This window comes from Salvelinus sp. IW2-2015, unplaced genomic scaffold, assembly GCF_002910315.2.
Source record: "Salvelinus sp. IW2-2015 unplaced genomic scaffold, ASM291031v2 Un_scaffold2746, whole genome shotgun sequence".
NCBI classification, from domain to species: domain Eukaryota; kingdom Metazoa; phylum Chordata; class Actinopteri; order Salmoniformes; family Salmonidae; genus Salvelinus; species Salvelinus sp. IW2-2015.
Genome location: NW_019944049.1, coordinates 3,494 through 27,706, shown reverse-complemented (window position 1 = coordinate 27,706; position 24,213 = coordinate 3,494). Strand labels below are relative to the sequence as shown.

Genomic DNA, 24,213 nt, shown 5'->3' with positions numbered 1-24,213 from the left:
AAAGATCATTATTTTGTGCCAAGTAAAAGTTGGGAGTTGGGGGTCTGTAGAATCTATATATGGTGGTCCATTTCATGGGGCTCTGAATAATACGGAGTGCTACTGGGCCTTTTTACTAGGGGTCAAACAGCTTAAGAGAGGGTTTGCCTGGGACCACTATATGGCACAAATATAGCGACTGTTACATGAAAAATTTCCTTGGCAAAACCGAAAATATCCATATTCACGAGGGTAAAATGAAAGCGGTGGCGTAGGCAGGCACCAGGAATCAACCCTGGAAGGTCAGTGGTGACGCTGGAGTTGGAAAGTCTTCCCCCAAGTTCTAGCGAGTTCTTGTAAGGAAACCTCTGCGAGAGACCACACCCATGCTGAAACAGGAGGAGGCAAAAGCTACACATACCAGAAAGCTGAGTACGGGGGAAGGGAGTTGGTCACCAGAAGGTCTGCCTTTTGGTGGAGGGACTGGAGGGGGCAGGTCAACAGGGTTAGGTTAGGGGGAGAAGGGAAGGCGCCAGCAGGGTTAGGTCAGAGAGTGGTCAGGGGGAGAAGGGAGGAGCCGCAGGGTTAGGTCAGAGAGTGGGTCAGGGGGAGGAACGGGAGGAGCCAGCAGGGTAGGTTCAGAGAGTGGTCAGGGGGGAGAAAGGGAGGAGCCAGCAGGGTTTAGGTCAGGGAGTGGTCAGGGGAGAAAGAGAGGAGCCAGCAGGTGTTAGGTCAGGGAGTAGTAAGGGGGAAGAAGGGAGGAGCCAGCAGGGTTAGGTCAGGGAAGTGGTCCATGGGGAGAAGGGAGGAGCCAGCAGGGGTTAAGGTCAGAGAGTTTGGTCCAGGGGGAGAACGGGAGGAGCCAGCAGGGTTTTACGGTCAGAGAGTGGTCGCAGGGGGAGAAGGGACGGAGCCAGCAGGGTTAGGTCAAGGGAGTGGTAGGGAAGAAAGAGGAGCCAGCAGGGTTACGGTCAGGGAGTAGATCAGGGGGAGAAGGGAGGAGCCAGCAGGGTTAGGTCAGGGAAGTGGTCAGCGGGGAGAAAGGGAGGAGCACGCAGGGTTAGGTAGATGAGTGGGGTCAGGGGGAGAAGGAGGAGCCAGCAGGGTTAGGTCAGGGAGTGGTCAGGGGAAGAAAGGGAGGAGCCAGCAGGGTTAGGTCAAGAGAGTGGTCAGGGGGAGAAGGGAGGAGCCAGCAAGGGTTAGGTCCAGGGAAGTGGTCATGGGGAGGAAGGGAGGAGCAGCAGGGTTTAGGTCAGGGAGTAGTCAGGGGGAAAAGGGAGGAGCCCAGCAGGGTTAGGTCAGAGAGTGAGTCAGGGGGAGAAGGGAGGAGCCAGCAGGGTTAGGTCAGAAGAGTGGTCAGGGTTAGAAGGGAGGAGCAGGCAGGGGTTAGGTCAGAGAGTGTCCAGGGGAGGAAGGGAGGAGCCAGCAGGGTTGTCAGAGAGTGGTCAGGGGAGAAGGGAGGAGCCAGCAGGGTTTAGGTAGTGGAGTGGTCAGGGGGAGAAGGGAGGGAGCCAGCAAGGGTTAGGTCAGGGAGTGGTCCATGGGGAGAAGGGAGGAGCCAGCAGGGTTAAGGTCAGGGGGAGAAGGGAGGAGCCAGCAGGGTTAGGTCAGGGAGTGGTCATGGGGAGAAGGGAGAGCCCAGCCAGGGTTAGCGTCAGGGAGTGGTCATGGGGAGAAGGGAGGAGCCAGCCAGGGTTTAGTCAGGGAGTGGTCATGGGGGGGGGCCGGGGTTGGTTTCAGGGAGTGGTCAGGGGAGAAGGGAGGAGCCAGCAAGGGTTAGGTCAGCGGAGTGGTCAGCGGGGAGAAGGGAGGAGCCAAGCAGGGGTTATGGGCCAGAGAGGTGGTTCAAGGGGGAAGAAGGGAGGAGCCAGCAGGGTTAGGGTCCGAGGGAGTGGTCAGGGGGAGAAGGGAGGAGCCAGCAGGGTTAGGTCAGGGAGTGGTCAGACACTGAACAGAGAGGACACAGAAGACCTCTATGATCATCCTGCACTTCCAATTAATTCTGTTATGCCAGCACAATGAAGAAGACTGAATCAGGCAATTTTTGGCGGGAAGTTGCCCAATTCTGCAATGGCCAACTGTACCAAAAAACCCAGAAAGGATTTGTGTCACGGTCGGACTTAAGGGCTGTGGAAAGATGAGAAATGTGTGTACAGCCTAATGTAACTGGTGTTATGCAGCTAGGGGAAGGAGTAAGGCAGGGATAGTAAGGTGAGTGAGGAAGATGCTATGTACAGTGGTGGAGTCTGTGCGGAACAACTGGTGTTAATCAGGTTGCCTTGAATTCATTGAGTTACTAGAAGGAGAAAGTAAAGGGTAGATCTAGTGCTTCATAAGGTAGATAACTGTACTGATAGTGATGCTTTGTCTGGTGGTCATATATTTTAACTGTGGAGAATCCTACTGTACTGAATTAGTGATTGCTTTGTCTGTGGTCATCTATTTAACTGTGGAGATAACTGTAACTGATAGTGATGGCTTTTGTTGTGGATCATATAATTTAACTGTGGAGATAACTGGTCTGATAGTGATGCCTTTGTCCTGTGGTCAATCATAATTTAACTGTGGAGATAACTGTACTGATAGTGATGGCCTTTGTCCCTTGTGGTCATTTATTTAACTGTGGAGATAACTGTACTGATAGTGATGCCTGTCTGTGGTCAATCTTTAACTGGGAGATAACTGTTACTGATATTGATGCCTTTTTGTCTGTGGTCATATATTTAAACTGTGGAGATAACTGTACTGAATGAGTGAAGTCGGCCTTTTGTCCTGTGGTCATAATATTTAACTGTGCGAGATAAATGTAAGCTGATAGTGGATGCCTTGTCCTGTGGTCATATATTTTCACTGTGGAGATAACTGTACTGGATAGTGGATGCCTTTGTCTGTGGTCCTATATTTAAACTGTGGAGATAACTGTAACTGATAGTGATGCTTTTGTCTGTGGTCATTATTTATGTGGAGATAACTGTAAACTGATAGTGGATGCCTTTGTCCTGTGGTCCTATATTTAACTGTGGAGATAACTTGTCTGATAGTGATGCCTTTGTCTGTGGTCCTATATTTAAACTGTGGAGATAACTGTTAACTGAATAGTGATCCTTTGTCTGTGGTCCCTATTTTAACTGTGGACGATAACTGTACTGATAGTGATGCCTTTGCTGTGGTCATATCATTTAACATGTGAGATAATGTAACTGAATTATGAATCCTTTTGTCTGGTGGTCCTAAATTACCTGTGGAGTAACTGTACTGATAGTTGATGCCTTTGTCTGTGCGTCCTACTATTTAACTGTGGAGAAATAACTGTAACTGATAGTGATGCCTTTGTCTGTGGTCCCTATACTTTAACTGTGGAATAACTGGTACTGATAGTGATGCCTTTGTCTGTGGTCCTATATTTAACTGTGGAGATAACTGTCTGATAGTGATGCCTTTGGTCTGTGGTCCTATATTTAAACTGTGGAGATCAACTGTAACTGATAGTGATGCCTTTGTCTGTGGGTCATATATTTAACTGTGGAGATAAACTGTACTGATAGTGATGCCTTTGTCTGTGGTCCTATATTTAAACTGTGAGATAACTGTACTGATAGTGATGCCTTTGTCTGTGGTCATATATTTAACTGTGGAGATAACTGCTACTGATAGTGATGCCTTTGGTCTGTGGGTCATATATTTAAACTGTGGAATAACTGTACTGATAGTGATGGCCTTGTCCTGTGGTCATATATTTAACCTGTGGAGATAACTGTATGATATGTAGGATGCCTTTGTCTGTGGTCATATATTTAACTGATGGAGATAACTTGTACTGATAGTGTGCCTTTGTCTGTGGTCAATATATTTTAACTGTGGAGATCACTGTACCTGATAGTGATGCCTTTTGTCTGTGGATCATATTTAATCCTTGGAGATAAACTGTACTGATCGTCGGATGCCTTTGTCTGTGGTCATATATTAACTGGGAGATAAAACTGTACGATAGTTGATGCCTTTGTCACTGTGGTCAATATATTTTAACTGTGGAGATAACTGTACTGATGTGATGCCTTTGTCTGTGGTCATATATTTAACTGTGGAGATAACTGTACTGATAGGTGGATCGCCCTTTGTCTGTGGTCCATATAATTTTAACTGTGGAGATAACTGTACTGATAGTGATGCCCCCCTTTTTTTTGTCTGTGGTCATATATTTAACTGTGGAGGATAACTGTACTGATAGTGATGCCCTTGTCTTGTGGTCTATTATTTAACTGTTGGAGATACAACTGCTACTGATAGTGATGCCTTTTGTCTGTGGTCAATATAATTTAACTGTGGCAGATAACTGTAACTGATCAGTGATGCCTTTGTCTGTGGTCATATATTTAAACTGTGGAGATAACTGTTAACTGATAGTGATGCCTTTTGTCCGTGTGGTCATATAGTTTACTGTGGAGATGAACTGTACTGATAGTGATGCCTTTGTCTGTGTCATATATTTAACTGTGAGATAACATGTAACTGCTAGTGATGCCTTTGTCTGTGGTACATAGTGTTTAACTGTGGAGATAACTGTACTGATATGATGCCTTTGTCTGTGGTCATAATATTGTAACTGTGGAGATAACTGTAACTACGGATAGTGATGCCTTTTGTCGTGGTCATTAGATATTTAACTGTGGAGATAACTGTACTTGACAGTGAATGCCTTGTGTCCTGTGGTCCTATATTTAACTGTGGAGATAACTGTACTGATTAAGTGATGCCTTTGTCTGTGGTTCATATATTTAACTGTGGAGATATACTGTACTGGATAGTGATGCTTTGTCTGTGGTCATATATTAACTGTGGAGATAACACTGTACTGATAGTGATCCTTTGTCTGTGGGTCATACTATTCACTGTTGGAGATAAACTGGTACTGATAGTCGATGCCTTTGTCTGTGGGTCATATATTTAACTGTGGAGATAACTGTACTTGAAATAGTGATGCTTTGTCTGTGGTTCATATATTTAACTGTGGGAGATAACTGTACTGAATAGTGATGCCTTTGTTCCTGTGGTTCATAATTTAAACTGTGGAGATAACTGTAGCTGATAGTGATGCTTTGTCTGTTGCGTCCTATATTTACTGTGGAGATAAACTGTACTGATAGTGATGCCTTCTGTCTGTGGTCCTATATTTAACTGTGGAGATAACTGTAAACTGATAGTGGATGCCTTTTGTCTGTGTCGCTATATTTAACTGTGGGAGATAACTGTACTGATAGTGATGCCTTTGTCTGTGGTCCTATATTTAACTGGTGGAGATAACTGTAAGCTGATAGTGATGCCTTTGTTGTGGTCCTATTATTAACTGTGGCGGATAACGTACTGATAGTGATGCCTTTGTCTGTGGTCATGATATTTAACTGTGGAGATAACTGTACTGATAGTGATGCCTTTGTCCTGTGGTCCTATATTTAAACTGTGGAGATAACTGTACCTGATAGTGATGCTTTGTCTGTGGGTCCCTAATATTTAACTGTGGAGATAACTGTACTGATAGTGATGCTTTGTTCTGTGGTCCCTATATTTTAACTGTGGGGAGATAACTGGTAAGGCTGATAGTGATCGCTTTGTCTGTGGGTCCTATATTTAACTGTGGAGATAACTGTAACTGATAGTGAATGCCCTTTGTCTGTGGTCTATATTTTAACCTGTGGAGAATAACTGTTACTTGATAGTGAATGCCTTTGTCCTGTGGTCCTATATTAACTGTGGTGATAACTGTACTGATAGTGTGCAACTTTGTCTGTGGTCCTATATTTAACTGTGGGAGATAACGTACTGATAGTGATGCTTTGTTCTTGTGGTCATATATTTAACTGTGGAGACCTAACTGTAGCTGATAGTGGATGCCTTTGTCTGTGGTCATATATTTAACTGTGGGAGGATAACTGTAACTGATAGTGATGCCTTTGTCCTGTGGTCATATCTTTAAACTGTGAGATAACTGTATCTGATAGTGATGCCTTTGTCTGTGGGTCATATATTTAACCTGTGGAGATAACTGTACTGATAGTGAATGCCTTTGTCCTGTGGTCATAATATTTTAACTGTGGAGATAAACTGTACTGGATAGTGATGCTTTGTCTGTGGTCATATATTAACTGTGGAGAATAAACTGTACTGATAGTGATGCCTATTGTCTGTGGTCATATATTTAACTGTGGGAGAATAACTGTACTGATGTAGTGAGCCTTTGTCTGTGGTCATATATTTACTGTGGACGATAACTGTAATGATAGTGATGCCTTTGTCCTGTGGTTCATATATTAACTGTGGAGATAACTGTACTGATAGTGATGCCTTATGTCTGTGGTCATGATATTTAACTGGTGGAGATAACTTCACCTGATAGTGATGCCTTTTGTCTGTGGTCCATATATTTAACTGTGGAGATAAGCTGTAGCTGAATGTGATGCTTTAGTCGTGGTCATATATTTACCTGTGGAGATAACTGTACTGATAAGTGATGCCTTTGTCCTGTGGTCATATATTTTAACTGTGGAATAACTGTACTGAGTAGTTGAGCCTTTGGTCTGTGGTCATATATTTAACTGTGGAGAATAACTGTAGCTGAATAGTGATGCCTTTGTCTGTGGTCAATATATTTAACTGTGGAGATAACTGTACTGAATAGTGATGCCTTTGTCTGTGGTCAATATTTTAACTGTGGCGATAACTGTACTGATTAGTGAATGCCTTTTGTCTGTGGGTCCATATATTTAACTGTGGAGATCTACTTGGTACTGATAGTGAGCTTTGTCTGTGGTCCATATATTTAACTGTGAGATAATGTACTGAAGTGAATGCCTTTGTCTGTGGTCATATATTTTAACTGTGGAGAATAACTGTACTGATAGTGATGCCTTTGTCTGTGGTCATATATTTAACTGTGAGATAACTGTACTGATAGCGATGCGCTTTGTCTGTGGTCCATATAATTTTAACTGTGGAGATAACTGGTACTGAAGCTTACTAGAAGGAAGGAGTAAAGGATGTAGACTCTAGTGTAGATGAATACGCTGACTCGGTGAGCGAGTTTATTAAGCAAGTGCATCGGTGATTTGTAAAGAACCCACAGCGTCTATTAAAACATTGCCGCAATCCAGAACCGTGGTATTGCATGAGGATTCGCCGCAAAACTGAAAGCGAGGAACCACTGTTTTAATCAGGGCAAGGTGAATGGAAACATGACGCGAAACCAACCGTGTAGCCTATTTCCCCTCCGCAAGCAATCAAACAAGCTAAGCGTCAGTATAGAAGACAAAGGTAGAGTCGTAAATTCAACGGCTTCATCAGACATGAGAGGTATGTGGGCGAGGGTCTACAGTCAATCTGGACCTACAAAAAGGAAGACCAGCCCCGTCGTGGACCACGATGTCTTTGCTCCGAGACAAAACTAAACAACTTCTTTGCCTCGCCTTTGAAGGACAACACATGTGCCACGAACACGGCCCGCTACCAAAACCTGCGGCCCGTCATCCTTCACTGCAGCCAGCGGTGAGTAAAACACTTAAAACGTGTTAACCGCTCGGCACAGGCTGCCGGCGCCCTGCTTTGAGAAGACTAAGTCCAAGGACCACTATCACCTCCAAGCCCTAGACCCACTCCAATTTGCTTACCGCCCATAAGATCCAGAGACGACACAATCGCAATCACACTGCACACTGCTCTAACCCCATCTGGACAAGAGGAAATTACCTATGTAAGATGCTGTTCATTCAGGCCGTGAAGTGCAGGGCGCCCAAATTCAAACAACAGAAATCTCATACCTTAAATTCCTCAAGCATACAAGTATTTTTACACCATTTTTAAAGATACACTCTTGGTTAATCCCACCACAAGTGTCCGATTTCAAAAAGCTTTACAGCGAAAAGCACCAAAACGATTATTTAGGTCAAACGCAAAATCACAGAAAACACAGCGATTACAGCCATTTTTCCAGCCAAAGACAAGGCAGTCACAAAAAGCAGAAATAGAGATAAATGAATCAACTAAACTTTGATGATCTTCCATCAGATGCACTCATAGGACTTCATGTACACAATAACATAATCTGTTTGTTTTCGATAACGCTCATATTTATATCCCAAAAAACCTCAGTTTTATATTGGCGCCATGGTTCAGAAAATGCCTCCAAAATATCCAGAGAAATTGCAGAGAGCCACATTCAAATAACAGCAATACTCATCCATAAACTTTGATGAAAAGATACATGTTTTACATAGAATTAAAGATAAACTTGTTCTTAATGGCAACGCTGTGGTAGATTTTCAAAAAAGCTTTACGGCAAAGGCACAATCTTCAATAATTGAGTACAGCGTTCAGCCCACCAAAAGCAAGGCATACAAGTTACCCGCAAAATTGGTGGAGATCAACAAAAGTAATAAATAGGCAATTATAAATCTTCACTTACCGTTTGCTGATCTTCGTTGGGAATGCACTCCCAGGAACTCCACAAGAAATGTTTTGTTTTGGTTCCGGTAATGTCCCTCCTTTATGTCCAAAGCAGCTACTTTTTGTTAGCGTGTTTGGAGAGGAAGGGGCAAATCCAAAGTCACGAAGCGGCGTTCACTAAAAAGCAGACGAAAAATGTCAAAAGTTCCGTAACAGTCAGTAGAAAACATGTCAAACGATGTATTGAATCAATCTTTAGAGATGTTTTTAACATAAATCTTCATAATGTTCCAACCAGAGAATTCCATTGTCTTTCAGAAGTGCGGATGGAACAGAGCTCCCTCTCATGTGAACGCGCATGGTCCAGCTCATGGCAAGACCTTTAACTCATTCCCTGTCTCCTTCGCCCACTTCACAGTAGAAGCATCAGACCAGGTTCCTACAGACGTTGACATCTAGTGGAAGCCGTAGGAAAGTGGAAACTGACCCATATCCCACTTTGTGTATCTCGATAGGCGATGAGTTTGAAAAAACCTACAAACCTCGAGCTTTCCCACTCCCTGTTGATTTTTTTCTCAGGTTTTTGCCTGCCATATGAGTTCTTTCTAACTCACAGACATCTTTCAAACAGTTTTAGACTTCCAGAGTGTTTTCCTATCCAATACTACTAATAATATGCATATATTAGCCCACTGGACTAAGGAGAAAGGCAGTTTACTTCTGGGCAACCTGCTGGGCACCTTTTCCATCCAAGCTACTCAATACTGCCCTGCAGCCATAAAAAAGTTTTAACTGTGGAGATAACTTAACTGTAAAGGCAAAGATCTTAAATGCTGTTGCACCCCAAATTTGAGACCATAATTGGGGGTCAATGGAGGTGGTTGTGATGTTGGGGGCGCCAAGACACTTTAAGATTTTGCTAAAAAAAAGGGGGCAAGAAATGTAATACATGTCTGGATTATCATGCTGTTTCCATGGCAATACCCACTGTCCATGCAGGGCATAATCAACATGCTGTTTCCATGGCAAATACATGTTTGTCGTGCAGCATAATGAAAATTGCTGTTTCCATGGCAATACATGTGGTCATGGCAGCATAATGCAACATTGCTGTTTCCCCATGGCAATACATGTTGTCGTGCAGCTAAATGAAACATTGCTGTTTTTGCCATGGCAATAACAATGTTGTCATGCAGCATAATGAAAACATTGCCTGTTTTCGCATGGCAATACAATGTGTCATGCCGCATAATGAAACATTGCTTGTTTCCAAATGGAATACCATGTTGGTCATGTGCCAGCATAATGAACCAATTGCTGTTTCCATTGGCAAATACATGTTGTCGTGCAGCCCATAATGAAACATTGCTTGTTTCCATGGCAACACATGTGGTCGTGCAGCATAAATGAAAACATTGCTGTTTCCATGCCAATACATGGTTGTCGTGCGCATACTGGAAACATTGCTGTTCCATGGCCAACAACATGCTGGCGGAAATTGACAAAACTTTGGCCAACTGGAACAAACCCATTGTCACTAATCGTCAGTTTCAAAAGAACTCTTACGAGTATTTGGAACCAAGATAGAAGTAACAATTCAAAGTTTAATGGAAGGTTGAGGAACAGGTCTTGTTAATCAAAATTCAATTATTTATATAGCCCTTTCGTACATCAGCTGATATCTCAAAGTGCTGTACAGAAACCCAGGCCTAAAACCCAAACAAGAGCAATGCAGGTGTAGAAGCCACGGTGGCTCGGAAAAACTCCTAGAAAGGCCAAACCCTAGAAGAAACCTAGAGAGGAACCGGCTATGAGGGGTGGCCAGTCCCTCTTCTGGCTGTGCGGGTGGAGATTAGAACAGAACAATGGCCAAGATGTTCCAAATGTTCATAAATGACCAGCATGGTCAAATTTAAATAATAATCCACAGTATTTTGTCCGAGGGTGCAAGCCCAGTCAGCACCTCAGGGTAAATGTCAGTTGGCTTTTCCATAAGCCGAGTCATTAAGAGTATCTCTCCCGCTCCGTGGTCTCAAAAGAGTTGAAAAAACAGCAGGTCTGGGACAGGTTAGCACGTCAGGTGAACAGGTCAGGGTTCCATAGCCTTACATGAGGTTGAGGAACAAGGTCTTGTTAATAGAGGTTGAGGAAGCAGGTCTTTGGTTATGAGGTTTGAGGAACAGGTTGAGTTGACAACCCTTTTGAGGCGCATATGTAATGAGATAGGAGGTGAGGATGACAGTAACAAAGTCATTGCTACACAGTCCAAAGACAGTAACACTAATTTATATTTAAACACAAGTGGGGAGGAGAAAAATGCCAGTGGAAATATACAGTTGAAGTCGGAAAGTTTACATACACCTTAAAGCCAAATACATTTAACCTCAGTTTTCTCACAATTCTTGACATTTACATACTAGTAAAAATTCCCTGTTCTTCGGTCAGTTAGGATACCACATTTATTTGAAGAATGTGACATGTCAAGAAATAATAGTAAGAAGAGAAATGATTTTATTTTCAGCTTGTATTTCTTTATCACATTCCCAGTGGGTCAGAGTTTACATACACTCAATTAGTATATTGGTAGCATTGACTTTGCTTTAAAATGTTTTAACTTGGGTCAAACATTTCCGGGGAAGTACTTCCAACAAGCTTCCCACAATAATTTGGGGTGAATGTTGCCCATTCCTCATGACAGAGCTGGTGTAAACTGGTGTCAGGTTGTAGGCCTCCTTGCTCGGCTACACGCTTTTTCAATTCTGCCCACAAATTTTTTCTATAACGGTTTCGGAGGGTCAGGGCTTTGTGATGGCCACTCCAATACCTTGACTTTTGTTGTCCTTAAAGCCATTTTGGCCACAACTTTGGATAGTATGCTTGGGGATGTTGTCCATTTGGAAGACCCATTCACGACCAAGCTATAAGCTTCCTGATGGATGGTCTTGAGGATGTTGGCGTCATATATCTCACATCATTTGCCCTGCCTCATGTCCATCTATTTTGTGAAGTGGCAACCAATCCTCCTCAGTAAGCACCCTCACGACCATGATGCCTTGGGCGCCCCCCCGGCCGCTGCCAGCCTGGAAGACCGTGCTTCGCGGTTGGGTTGAATGGTGTTCTTCGGCTTGCAAAGCCTCACCCGTTTTTCCTTACCAAAACATAACCGATGGTCATTATGGCCAAACAGTTCTATTTTTGTTCCATCAGACCAGAGGAACATTTCTCCCCAAAAAAGTACGATTTCCTCCCCATGTGCAGTTGGGCAAACCGTTAGTCCTGGGGCTTTTTTTATGGCGGTTTGGCAGGCAGTGGCTTCTTCCTTGCTTGAGGCAGTCTTATCAGATTAATGTTCGGTAAGGACTCGTTTTACTGTGTTATAGAACTTTGTACCGGTTTTCCTCAAGCAATCTTCACAATGGTCCTTTGTCTGTTGTCTGGGATTGTGGATTTGGCAACTTTTCGCAACCAAAGTTGTTCATTCTCTAGGAGACAGAAATATGCCCCTCCAGCGGTATGACGGCTGCGTGGTCCTCTTGGGTAATCGGACTAGGGACAGATGCGTGGGTACCTGTTCTTCAGTGTTTGGTTAGCTTCCCTCATAGGAGTAATTCTAGTAACCTGTGTTGAGGTCTATTCTATATTTTTGTGATTTGTGTTCTTTTTTTTGTTCTGTATTTTATTTTTTTTTTTTTTCTTTTTTTGATTTCCCCATGATGTCAAGCAAAGAGAGCACTGAGTTTGAAGGTAGGTCTCTTGAATACTATCACAGGTTACCACCTCAATTGACTTCAAATGATGTCAGTTCGCCTATCAGAAGTCTTTCTAAAGGCCATGACATCATTTTCTGGAATTTTTCCAAAGCTGTTTGAAGGCAGAGTCAATTTAGTGTATGTAAACACATTCTAACTACCACTGGAATTGGTGATACAGTGAATTATAAGTGAATAGATCTCTCTGCAAACAATTGTTGGAAAAAATGAACTTGTGTCATGCACAAAGTAGATGTCATAACGACTTGCCAAAACGATGTTTGGTTACAAGAAATTTGTGGAGTGGTTGAAAAACTAGTTTTAATGCTCAACCTAAAGTGTATGTAACGCTCCGACTTCATGGGCCTGCAGCAAAAACCGAACCAACACCCTGTTTTGGTTTCTGTAAATCACCAAATACCAGTAAACGTAGCAATGATAGCATTTGAATATTTGGGTGCAAATTGGTATTACTTAAATTCGGTTGGCTTTAATCCTCCAGAATAGTCAAACCATGTGGAATCTGCTACTTTTCTAGCAAAACTCCCAGAATCAAATGCCAGTTCAATGTACCAGCCATTGCAAAATGGATTTACCTTAAGGGGCTTTGACACATTTGAATACATTATTGCTAAGTGACAACAAAGTTGACATTAAACAGAATGGCTAACAGATAATTAAGGAGCCCCCAGGTTCTAAACTGGTAAATGTCTCTGAAATCAGATGAACAGGATGTAACTGGAGAGGATTGTCATGGTAAATCTCTGGAAACAGATGAACGGGATGTACTGGAGAGATTGTCATGGTAATTCTCTGAATCAGATGCACGGGATGTAACTGGAGAGATTGTGTCATGGTAATCTCTGAATCAATGAACGGGATGTTAACTGGGAGAGATTTGTCATGGTAATCTCTGAATCGATTGAACGGAATGTAATGGAGAAGGTTGTCATGGTATGCTTCTGAATCAGATGAACGGGATGTAACTGGAGAGGTATTGTCATGGTAATCCTCTGAATCAATGAACGGGATGTAATGGAGAGGTTGTCATGGTAATCTCTGAATAGATGAACATATGTAAAACTGGAGAGGTGGTCATGGTAATCTCTGAATCAGATGAACAGGAATGTAACTGGAGGGTTTCATGGTAATCTCTGAATAGATGAGGCATGTATGTAACTGGAGAGTTGTCATGGTTTAAATCCTGATCAGATGAAACGGTAATGTAACTGGAGAGGTTTGTCATGGTAAGTTCTGAAATCAGATGAACGGTATGTAACTGGAGAGGGTTGTCATGGTAATCTCTGAATCAGATAAGTAGTGTATAACTGGAGAGGTTGTCCATGTGGGTAATTCATCCTGAACAAGAATGAACAGTATGTAACTGGAGAGGTTGTCATGGTATCTCTGTAATCAGAATGAAAACAGGATGTAATTGGGGAGAGGTTGTCATGGTAATCTCTGAATCAGATGAAGCAGGATGTAACTGGACAGGTTGTCATGGTAACTCTGAATCAAGATGGAACAGGATGTGAACTGGACAGGTTGTACATGGTATCTCTGAATCCAGATGAACGGAATGTAACTGGAGAGTGTTGACTGTCTAAATAAGGTGACACGCTGAAGTGTGGTTTTGTACAAGATGAGGCTAATTTTGTAGGGTTCAGGTTTACAACTCCAGAATATGGTGTGTTTACTTTGACTCGTGAGGAATGGGAGAGGGACCCATTCAGAGAGAAGTGGTAGGCTATTCAAAAGTTTTTCAGTAGGTAGGCCTAAAGTTACCGATGGGTAGAACTGTAGTTGGTACCATGGTAGACCTGTAGTTTACCAATGGGTGCCTACTATTGACTATGGGTAGACCTGTTAGTTACCATGGGTACGACCTACAGTTACATGGGTAAGAACCTGTAGTTTACAAATGGGTAGAGAACCTGTAGTTACCATGGGTAGACCTGAGTTACCATGGGTAGACTGTAGTTTACCATGGGTAGAACCTACAGTTAACCATGGGTAGGCCTTACAGATTACCATTGGGTAGATGTAGTTACCCATGGGTAGACCCTGTAGTTACCATGGGTAGACCTGTTAGTTACATGGGTAGAACCTATAAGTTACCATGGGTAGACATGTAAGTTTACCATGGGTACAGACCTATAGGTTGTCATGTGGAATGCAGCATTATAAAGGGAATAGGTTGTCATGTGGAATGCAGCATTATAAAGGGAATAGGTTGTCATGTGGAATGCAGACAGAGACTTACCGCTCTTGGGCAGCTTCCCGGGGCAGTGTTGGTTCTGTAGCAGAGACTTCAGGTCCTCTCCGTGAGAGACACAGCGCATGTAGTCCTCCAGAACAGAGGGGGCAGCACTGATCAACAACGCAGTCTGAACAACGAAAATAAATCACATGTTATTGGTCACACGGTTAGCAGATGTTATTGGTCACATACACACGGTTAGCAGATGTTATTGGTCACATGGTTAGAAGATGTTATTGATCACATACACATGGTTAGCAGATGTTATTGGTCACATACACATGGTTAGCAGATGTTATTGTGGGTTTAGCGAAATGCTTGTAAATGACACTAATATTACGATGAAACAGCTGGACTTCTGCTACTAGTTTTACAGTTGTATGTAGAATAACACCAGTGAATTGTCATGTAAGCAATAAGGCCCGAGGTGGTGTGGTATATGGCCAATATACCACTGCTACGGTCTGTTCTTAGGCACGACGCAAAGCGGAGTGCCTTGACAGCCCTTAGCCGTGGTATATTGGCCATAGACCACAAACCCCCGAGGTGCCTTATTGCTATTATAAACTGGTTACCAACGTAAAAATATGTCAAATCGGTGGTATACGGTCTGATATCACAGCTGTCAGCCAATCAGCATTCAGGGCTTGAACTACCCAGTTTATTCTAAATAACCATGTTTTGTCCCAACCCCATATAATCATTTTAATCTTGACTCATCTTACACCGGACTGTTCAGAGCAACAATGGACCTAGTGTGACTCATTGATCTGAAAACTCTGTCACCGGCCATGTCCCAAATCTGTCTGGCCTACTAATCATACTACATATTATTTAGAACGGACTGTTTAGTAGACATGAATGCAGTAAGCAAACAAATAACATTCTAGGCCCCTCCCTCCTGAGAATATCCACATTCTAGGCCCCTCCCTCCTGAGAATATCCACATTCTAGGCCCCTCCCTCCTGAGAATATCCACATCTAGGCCCCATCCCTCCTGAGAATATCCACATTCTAGGCCCCTCCCTCCTGAGAAATCCACATTTAGCCTTCCCCTGAATATCATTCTGGCCCCCCGGTACCCATGCCGTCCCTCCTGAGATATCCACATTCTAGCTCGAGATTCACAATCGCCCCTCCCTCCTGAGAATATCACATCAGTCTCCCACTAGCCACCTGCCCTACCACTGAGAATATCACATTCTAGGCCCCTCCCTCCTGAGAAATACACATTCTAGCCCCTCCCCCTGAGAATATCCACATTCTAGGCCCCATCCCTCCCTGAGAAAATATCCACATTTAGGTCCCTCCCTCCTGAGAATATCCACATTCTAGGCCCCTCCCTCCTGAGAATATCCACATTCTAGGCCCCTCCTCCTGAGAACACGTAATCTAATGTGTTGATTCCTGCCATTGGTTCATTTTGGTACAGCACTTCCCCTTATCAGCTGTTGTCTGAAAAGACTGTTCATCAGCAGTGAATTCTACCGGATGAAGAGCTGAAATGAGTATGACATCACGACATTTAAACCATTCTCGATTTTAGAAAGTTTGATAGGATGTCAATTTTCGCATACCTAAAATGCCTGCCATTTACAACACGGTATGGGTATTCGGACATTGTAGCACTGCTGTCCAACTGTGTACCTGTTTGAAGTCTGGGACCGGCAGCAGCTCCTCCAGTCTAGACAGGAAGTGGCACACCAGAGTTTGCAGCGATGAGTCAAAGTTAGGACCATACTCCACCGGGAACACCACCTGACAGACAGAGTCAAAGTTAGGACCTTAGTTAGAGATGATACTTTAACTTCTTTGGGATAGGGGGCGGTATTTTGACATCCGGATGAAAAGCAAACTGCCTGCTACTGAGGCCCAGAAGCGATGATATGCATATAATGGTAGATTTGGGTAGAAAACTCTAAAGTTTCTAAAACTGTTAAAATAATGTCTGTGAGTATAACAGAACTGATATGGCAGGCGAAACCCTGAGGACAAACAATCCCCAACAAAAGAATTCATCCTACCACTGATTTGTGGCTGGCACTTTTATAATAGGGCGAAATTGTCCCCAATTGCAGTTCCTAGGGCTTCCACTAGATGTCAACAGTCTATAGAAAGAGTTTCAGGCTGGTTTTTGGAAAAATGAGCCAGGAATTGTAGTCTTTCTAGGTGGCTCCCATTTTGGTTGTTGTGTTTCCAATTGCGTGAATATGAGCGCGTTCTTTGGTATTTTTCTCCGGTATATTGTATTGTTTATTTGCGTATTAGGGTACCTGAGGTTTGATTATAAACGTTGATTGACTTGTTTGGGATTCATTTTGTATGCATTTTGATGGAGGGAAACTGGGTGGATTATTGACTGAAGCGCGCCAGATAAACTGAGTTATGGATATAAAGGACTTTATCGAACCGAAGGACCATTTATGATGTATCTGGGACCTTTTGGAGTGCCAACAGAAGATCTTCAAAGGTAAGACATTTATTATATCGCTATTTCTGACTTTCGTGTGCAACTCCCTGGTTGAAAATGATTTGTTATGCAGGTGTGCTGGGCGCTGTCCTCAGATAATCGCATGGTTTGCTTTCGCCGTAAAGCCTTTTTAAAATCTGACACGGCGGCTGGATTAACAACAAGTTAAGCTTTATTTTGATGTATTGCACTTGTGATTTCATGAAAGTTTAATATTTATAGTAATTTAATTTGAATTTGGCGCCCTGCAATTTCACCGGAAACTGTCGAAATGGGATGGTAGCGTCCCACTAATCCGCAAGAAGTTAAAGATCCCAGGGGTGAAACCCAACAACCATAGAAGAAGAGAGTCTGATCACTGTTCCAATACTTTAAAACGGCCTCCTGCCTTGAGATTAAAACACTAACATGAAGCTTCATGATCTGAGAAGAGAAGTCCATCATGGAGGTTAGGAGCCCTGTTAGATTTTAGCAGCCTCGTGTTCCCCCCCCCCCCCCCATCTGGGTCTTCCACTAGGCTCTATCATACCTTGAAGAAGTGTTCCCTCCTTTCTGGGTCTTCCACTAAGCTCTGGATCAGCTTCAGGAAGTTAGATTCAGCAAATTCAATCGCGGCATCGTTTGACTGCAACACAAAGGGTCCAGACAAACATCACAAGCTGGACACAGTGTTGGTTTCCTGGAGACAGCCTAGACCTGGACTAAAAAGCAAACAAATAGAAAATTATCTTTAAAAGTGCTTTAATCTAAGACTCATTTTAACTGCCCCTTACTGTTCAAGAGAATGGGCTTGTCAGAATATCTCCCCAGTTGATTAAACACACCTGTTTCAGACCAGATGCTGTGATTCTATCCAGGTGTGTTTCAACAGCCTTGAGGTCATCGGGATGTCCAGATCGGAACAATTCCAGAGTCACCTGAGAAGAGAACCAACCAGTTACCACCTGCCACGTGCATTCAACCCATCTGCAGTCTCCAATCACCTTCCCACACAGACGCCAAGCCCCTCCCCCTGACACTCACAACAACAAAGTCGAGATGAAAGATCACTTCTTCCTCTCTGACAACAAGCAGTTTCAACTCCCCATTAGCATTTGAAGTTTGGTCCGACATAGGTCGGTCATATGAACACCAAAACACATTTACTGTTGTCGTAGAAATTACCACTAAGGATCCCAAAGTCGAGCTTAAATTAATTGATGCTTAACTGCCTGTAGCTCAGGCCCTGAAGCAAGGATATGCATATTCTTGGTACCACTTGAAAGGAAACACTTTGAAGTTTGTGGAAATGTGAATTGAATGTAGGAGAATATAACACAATAGATCTGGTAGAAGAAAACACAAAAAAACAACCGGTCTTTTTCTACCACCATCTTTGAAATGCAGGAGAAAGGTCGTAGTTCTACTCTGGTTGTAATTCCAATAGTGTCCACAAGATGGCAGCATCTTGGACTTTGATTTAGCTTTTCCAGTATTAGTAGCCATATTATAAGTTCAACATTTGCAAAATACCAGTTTTCATAACTGAATATCCTTATAATTTTTGTCCAAAATGAAAAGGTTAGTAGCTACATTTTACGACATATACATGGTTTCCGGATACTCCCGTAAAACCCAGCTCATTGTMATCTAGCTAGCTTTGTTTGACCCCGATTGGTGCTTATTTGACAAAGACAGTCATTCAAGTGATGACCGCCCGTGTCATCAGCGGGCCATGAAGGCGTCGCTCTCTGACCAAATATGGTGTCCTATAGGATATACTACACTCCTAATGATATAGTTAAGTATGGATACTTTCTAGGATCTCTGAGGAATAGATACGAAAGTGATTTGTCTCAGTGAAACAACGTTTAGAGTGGGATATTCACAGATTCCTTTCTTTGCAAATTGAACGAGTGGAAATATAAAAATTGATCGTGCATGCTGTATGGACCTTTTTAGGATATAAAATATTTTTTCACCTAACAAAATGACACTTCATGTTATCTCTGAGACCCTTTGGATGATACATTCTGAAATCTTGCTCTGATTTAAGTACACATTTCACCTTGAGAGGTTTGATAAATTCACATCTCGGTAAAAAAATAAGTGTTTTGTTGCTAGGCGCTCAACCCAAACAATAGCATGGCATTTATTCGCAGTAATAGCTMCTGTAAATTGGACAGTGCAGTTATATTAACAAGAATTTAAGCTTTCTGCCAATATAAGACACGTATATGTACTGACATTTGTTGTTTCTCTAAACTCTGATCTTGACATGCTCTGCATGATTTACAACTGTCCCGTTGACGGAACGCCGATCCTTAATTATTAATATCTGGGTTTTAGTCATTTAAGTTAACACTGAAATAGTTTTTCCAACCCAACAATTAATTTTGAAATAAATATATATTCAGTGCAGTCGGAAAGTATTCAGACCCCTGGACTTTAACCACTTTGTTATGTTACAGCCTTATTCTACAATGGATTCAATTATTTTCTAAATCAATCTACACACAATACCCAATAATGACAAAGCAAAAACAGGTTTAGAAATTTTGGCAAATGTATTAATTAAACAGAAATGTCAAATTTTCATAAGTATTCAGACGTTTTACTCAGTACTTTGCTGAAGCACCTTTGGCAGCGATTACAGCATCGAGTCTTCTTGGGTATGACGCTACGAGCTTGGTACACCTGTATTTGGGGAGTTTCTCCCATTCTTCTCTGCAGATCCTCTCAAGCTCTGTCAGGTTGGATGGGGAGCATCGCTGCACAGCTATTTTCAGGTTTCTCCAGAGATGTTTGATCGGGTTCAAGTCCGGGCTCTTGCTGGGCCACTCAGAGACTTGTCCCGAAGCCACTCCTGTGTTGTCTTGGCTGTGTGCTTAGGGTCGTTGTCCTGTTGGAAGATGAACCGTCGCCCCAGTCTGAGGTCCTGAGTGCTCTGGAGCAGGTTTTCATCAAGGATCTGTGTACTTTGCTCAGTTCATCTCTGTCTCGATCCTGACTAGTCTCCCAGTCTCTGCGACTGAAAAACATCCCCACAGCATGATTCTGCCACCACCATCCTTCACCTTAGCGATTACAGAGACTTAGCGATTACAGTGCCAGGTTTCCTCCAGACGTGACGCTTGGCATTCAGTTCAATCTTGGTTTCATCAGACCAGAGAATCTTGTTTCTCATGTTCAGAGTCCTTTAGGTGCTTTTTGGCAAACTCCAAGCAGGCTGTCATGTGTCTTTTACTGAAGAGTGGCTTCCGTCTGGCCACTCTACAATAAAGGCCAGATAGGTGGAGTGCTGCAGAGATGGTTGACCTTCTGGAAGTTTCACCCATCTCCACAGAGGAACAACTCTGAATCTCTGTCAGAGTGACCATCGGGTTCTTGGTCACCTCCCTGACCAAGGCCCTTCTACCCCCATTTTATCAGTTTGGCCAGGCAGCCAGCTSTAGGTGGTTCCAAACTTCTTCCATTTAAGAATGATGGAGGCCACTGTTCTTGAGGACCTTCAATGCTGCAGATATTTTTTGGGTACCCTTTCCCAGATCTGTGCCTCGACACAATCCTGTCTCGGAGCTCTACGGACAATTCCCTCAACCTCATGGCTTGGCTTTTGCTCTGACATGCACTGTCATCTTTGGGACCTTTATATAGACTGGTGTGTGCCTTTCCAAATCATGTCCAATCAATTGAATTTACCACAGGTGGACTCCAATCAAGTTGTAGAAACATCTCAAGGATGATCAATGGAAACAGGAAGCACTTGAGCTCAACTTCAAGTCTCATAGCAAAGGGTCTGAATATTTATGTAAATAAGATCTTATTTTATTATACATTTGCAGACATTTTACATTTGATACATTTTAGAATAAGGATGTAATGTAACAAAATGTGGAAAAAGTCAAGGGGTCTGAATACTTTCTGAATATATATAATTTATTTTTACACTGTTTGGATGCTTTCAACAGCAGAAAAATCCCTGAGATTGATTAGGAATCTCTTACCCGTCCTCTTAGAGCCAGGATGAGCAGCCACCTCTGTCTGTTGGACAGGAGATCTGGAACCACCTCCGTTACCATGGACACAAACTCCTCCAGCTTCCCATAATGCTTTGTGTTGCCCTGGCGCACCACCTGCCACATAACTGCTGACATCATCCGGAGAGGAGGGACCAGCAGGCCCAGGGAGGGCAGAGGAAAGGGGGATTCTGCTAGGAAGAGAGGGAGGTGGAGAGAAGAGTTTGAGTCACAGTAGTGAGGCATAGTTCATTGTCTAAATAAGCCACCCACAAGCAAGCGAAAGGCCCTCCTTCGTCCCCCTTTCTGCAAATCAGATCATGACTCTATACTCCTGCTTCATTTTTTACAAGCAGAAGCTCACAAAAGGAAGTACCCCTTTACACGCACCAYAGAGAAATGTTCCTCCGAAGAGGAGACTATGCTGCAGCTTTGATAGCGCTGACAAATGTTCTGGGACGCCGACGAGAGCGTTGACGAGTTAACCACCTCAGTCCCCAGTTAGCTGCTTCCCCTGGATTAACACCCCCAGGTATGCACTAAAGGACAGGGCTATCTCACAGGGCTATTGGGGTGTAACCTGCCTAAATGACTACCGCCCCTTAGCACTCTCACATAAGCACGCTCACGCACATAAAGTGCTTTGAAAGGCTGGTCATGGCTCACATCAACACCCCGGAACCCCTAGACCCACCCCAACATAGCCACAGATGACGCAATCTCAATCACACTCCACACAGCCCTTTCCCATCTGGACAAGAGGAATACCTATGTAAGAATGATGTTCATTGACTATAGCTCAGCATTCAACACCACAGTACCGTCCAAGCTCATCATTAAGCTTGGGGCCCTGAGTCCTGACAGGCCGTCTCCAGGCGGTAAAGGTAGGCAACAACACCTCCACTACACTGATCCCCAACACAGGGGCCCCACAAGGGTGTATCCTTAGTCCCCTCCTGTACTCCCTATTCACCCATGACTGCATGGCCACGCACGCCTCAAGAGGGTGGTGCGGTCAGTCCAACATCACCGGGAGCACATTGCCCTCCAGGACATGTACCGCACCCGGTGTCACAGGAAGGCCAAGAAGATCATCAAGGACCTCAGCCACCCGAGTCACGGCCTGTTCGCCCCCGCTACCATCTACAAGGCGAGGTCAGTACAGGTGCATCAAAGCTGGGACCGAGAGACTGAAAAACAGCTTTTAGCTCAAGGCCATCGCTGTTAAATAGCCACCCTAGTACCCTGCCCTGAACTTAGTCACTGTCACTAGCCAGCTACTACCCGGTTACTCAACCTTGCACCATAGAGGCTGCTGCCCTATGTACATAGACATGGAATCACTGGTCACTAATATTTCCATACTCTTTTACACATTTCATATGTATATACTGTATTCCAGTCAAGTCCATCATTCAATTATTGAGATATATCTATATCACTATCTTTATATCTATACACACACTATATAACATATACTTTTATCCACGTATTCTTCAGATATATTAGTCTAGCCACATACGGTCCATACATCCCATCACAGACAGAGCTCATCCACATATTGGTTTTATTTCATTCTTTTAGGTGTGTATTGTTAGATATTACTGCACTGTTGGAGCTAGGAACACAAGCATTTCGCTACACCCACAATAACATTTGATAAATGTGTATTCAACCAATAAAATTTTGATTTTAAAGAAAAGGAAGAGGATCATTTTTTAAATAATTTAGAAATGGCTTGACAACTTTGGATGTTCTGCAGCAGAACATCTGGGAAACTGTAGAAATAGCACCTTGGGTCCATGAACACACGTTACGGTTTTGGAACGATAAGGACCGTCATCTTTCATATCAGCGAGAAATAGAGYGGACTGCTAATTAGCTATATGCTTCTCAGAACACCTTCGTGTAAACGGAAGATCGAAGCCACWAAAACACGTTGTCATTGAAAAATACTGTTGGCTGCCACTGTTAAAACGGGTTACCCGTGTAAAGACAAGTTGTCATTCACTGTGTATGCATTACGTGTTACTTTATATTGTTCCGCTACTTTCATTCTCTCTGCATGGTTGGGAAGTGTGACGAGTACAATTTGATATGCGCTAGGCTACATCTAGATAACACAGCAATGGAGGGCCGAAGCACGATAGCTAACGTTAGCTAGAGATAGAAGCATAATAGCTAAGCTACAAACAAAATATACGACTTTAGCTAATACATACCCATGTTACACCTCTAAGCAACTTAACGCTTCGGATTGTTATAAAGACAAAATGAAATGAGCGTTGTATTTATATATATTTTTTAAATGCTAGTTAGCACAAGAACACMATTTTTGGCGTTTTCTTTGTTGGTTATAAAAGAGACGCAAACGTACTTCCGGAAACAGTCCTTAATGATTGGTTGGTGCATAGAGATAGCTAGAGGTCTTATCTTTATATCTGTTCCATTATAGAGTCTGTGACAGCATGGGCAGCCCCATTGAGGCTACAACCCATAGGAATCCCCACCCAGTTGACCACTTAAAAATGGATTGCGGAAGTATGGTGGAAGCCCTCAACAGCGCTTCCTATGCTAAAATAGCTTTTTGGCCACTAGAGTCTCTATCCTTCTCTATGGGTCCGTTCTGTCTCAGCGTCTCGTCAGCAACACTAAAAAAGTACTTCCGGATCACGGAATTTCTGATTTTTTTCAAATAAAAGTCCCTAATAGTAGAAACGTGTAATTAACCTGTATTTATTCATAATGTATGAAAAATAATTGTCTAAACATTAACAATGATAACTATTTGTTCATTTTTAAGTGACATTTCCATTAAATTTGGGTTTTAAAACATGTTCCAAGGTCAAATTAATTCCCCCAATGCAAATCATTGTATATGTATTACGTATTGGATTATAAAGAAAAAAATCATTATTTGTGCCAATGTAAAAGTGGAGTTGGGGGTCTGTAGAATCTATATATGGTGTCATTTCATGGGGCTCTGAATAATACGGAGTGCTACTGGCCTTTTACTGGGGTCAAACAGCTTAAAGAGGGTTGCCTGGACACTATATGGCACAAATATAGCACTGTACATGAAAAATTCTTGCAAAACCGAAAATATCCATATTCACAGGGTAAAATGAACGGTGGCGTAGCAGCACCAGGATCACCCTGGAAGGTCAGTGTGACCTGGAGGTGGAAGTCTTCCCCAAGTTCTACCGAGTTCTTAAGGAACCTCTGCGAGAGACCACACCCATGCTGAAGACTAGGAGGAGGAAGGCTACACATACCAGAAAGCTGAGTACGGGGGAAGGGAGTTGGTCACAGAGGTCTGCTTTT

General features: G+C 43.1%; 1 protein-coding gene across 2 annotated transcripts in view; it reads right to left on the bottom strand.

Moving 5' to 3' along the window:
- The window catches only part of LOC112074660 (zinc finger protein ZFMSA12A), a 36,151-nt gene extending 12,876 nt beyond the window's left edge, over positions 1–23,275 (bottom strand). Inside the window, exons 1-6 of one of the 2 annotated variants that reach the window (XM_024141786.1) lie at positions 23,112–23,275; positions 20,878–21,083; positions 17,716–17,808; positions 17,421–17,516; positions 16,069–16,179; positions 14,425–14,548 (exon numbers count right to left, since the gene is read on the bottom strand). In XM_024141786.1, the coding sequence (XP_023997554.1) occupies positions 14,425–14,548; positions 16,069–16,179; positions 17,421–17,516; positions 17,716–17,808; positions 20,878–21,083; positions 23,112–23,115 (634 nt within the window). In that variant the 5' untranslated portion in view covers positions 23,116–23,275. The remainder of the gene's footprint in view (positions 1–14,424; positions 14,549–16,068; positions 16,180–17,420; positions 17,517–17,715; positions 17,809–20,877; positions 21,084–23,111) is intronic. The other variant, XM_024141787.1, reaches the window with a different exon arrangement.
- Between the last annotated feature and the right edge of the window lie 938 nt (positions 23,276–24,213).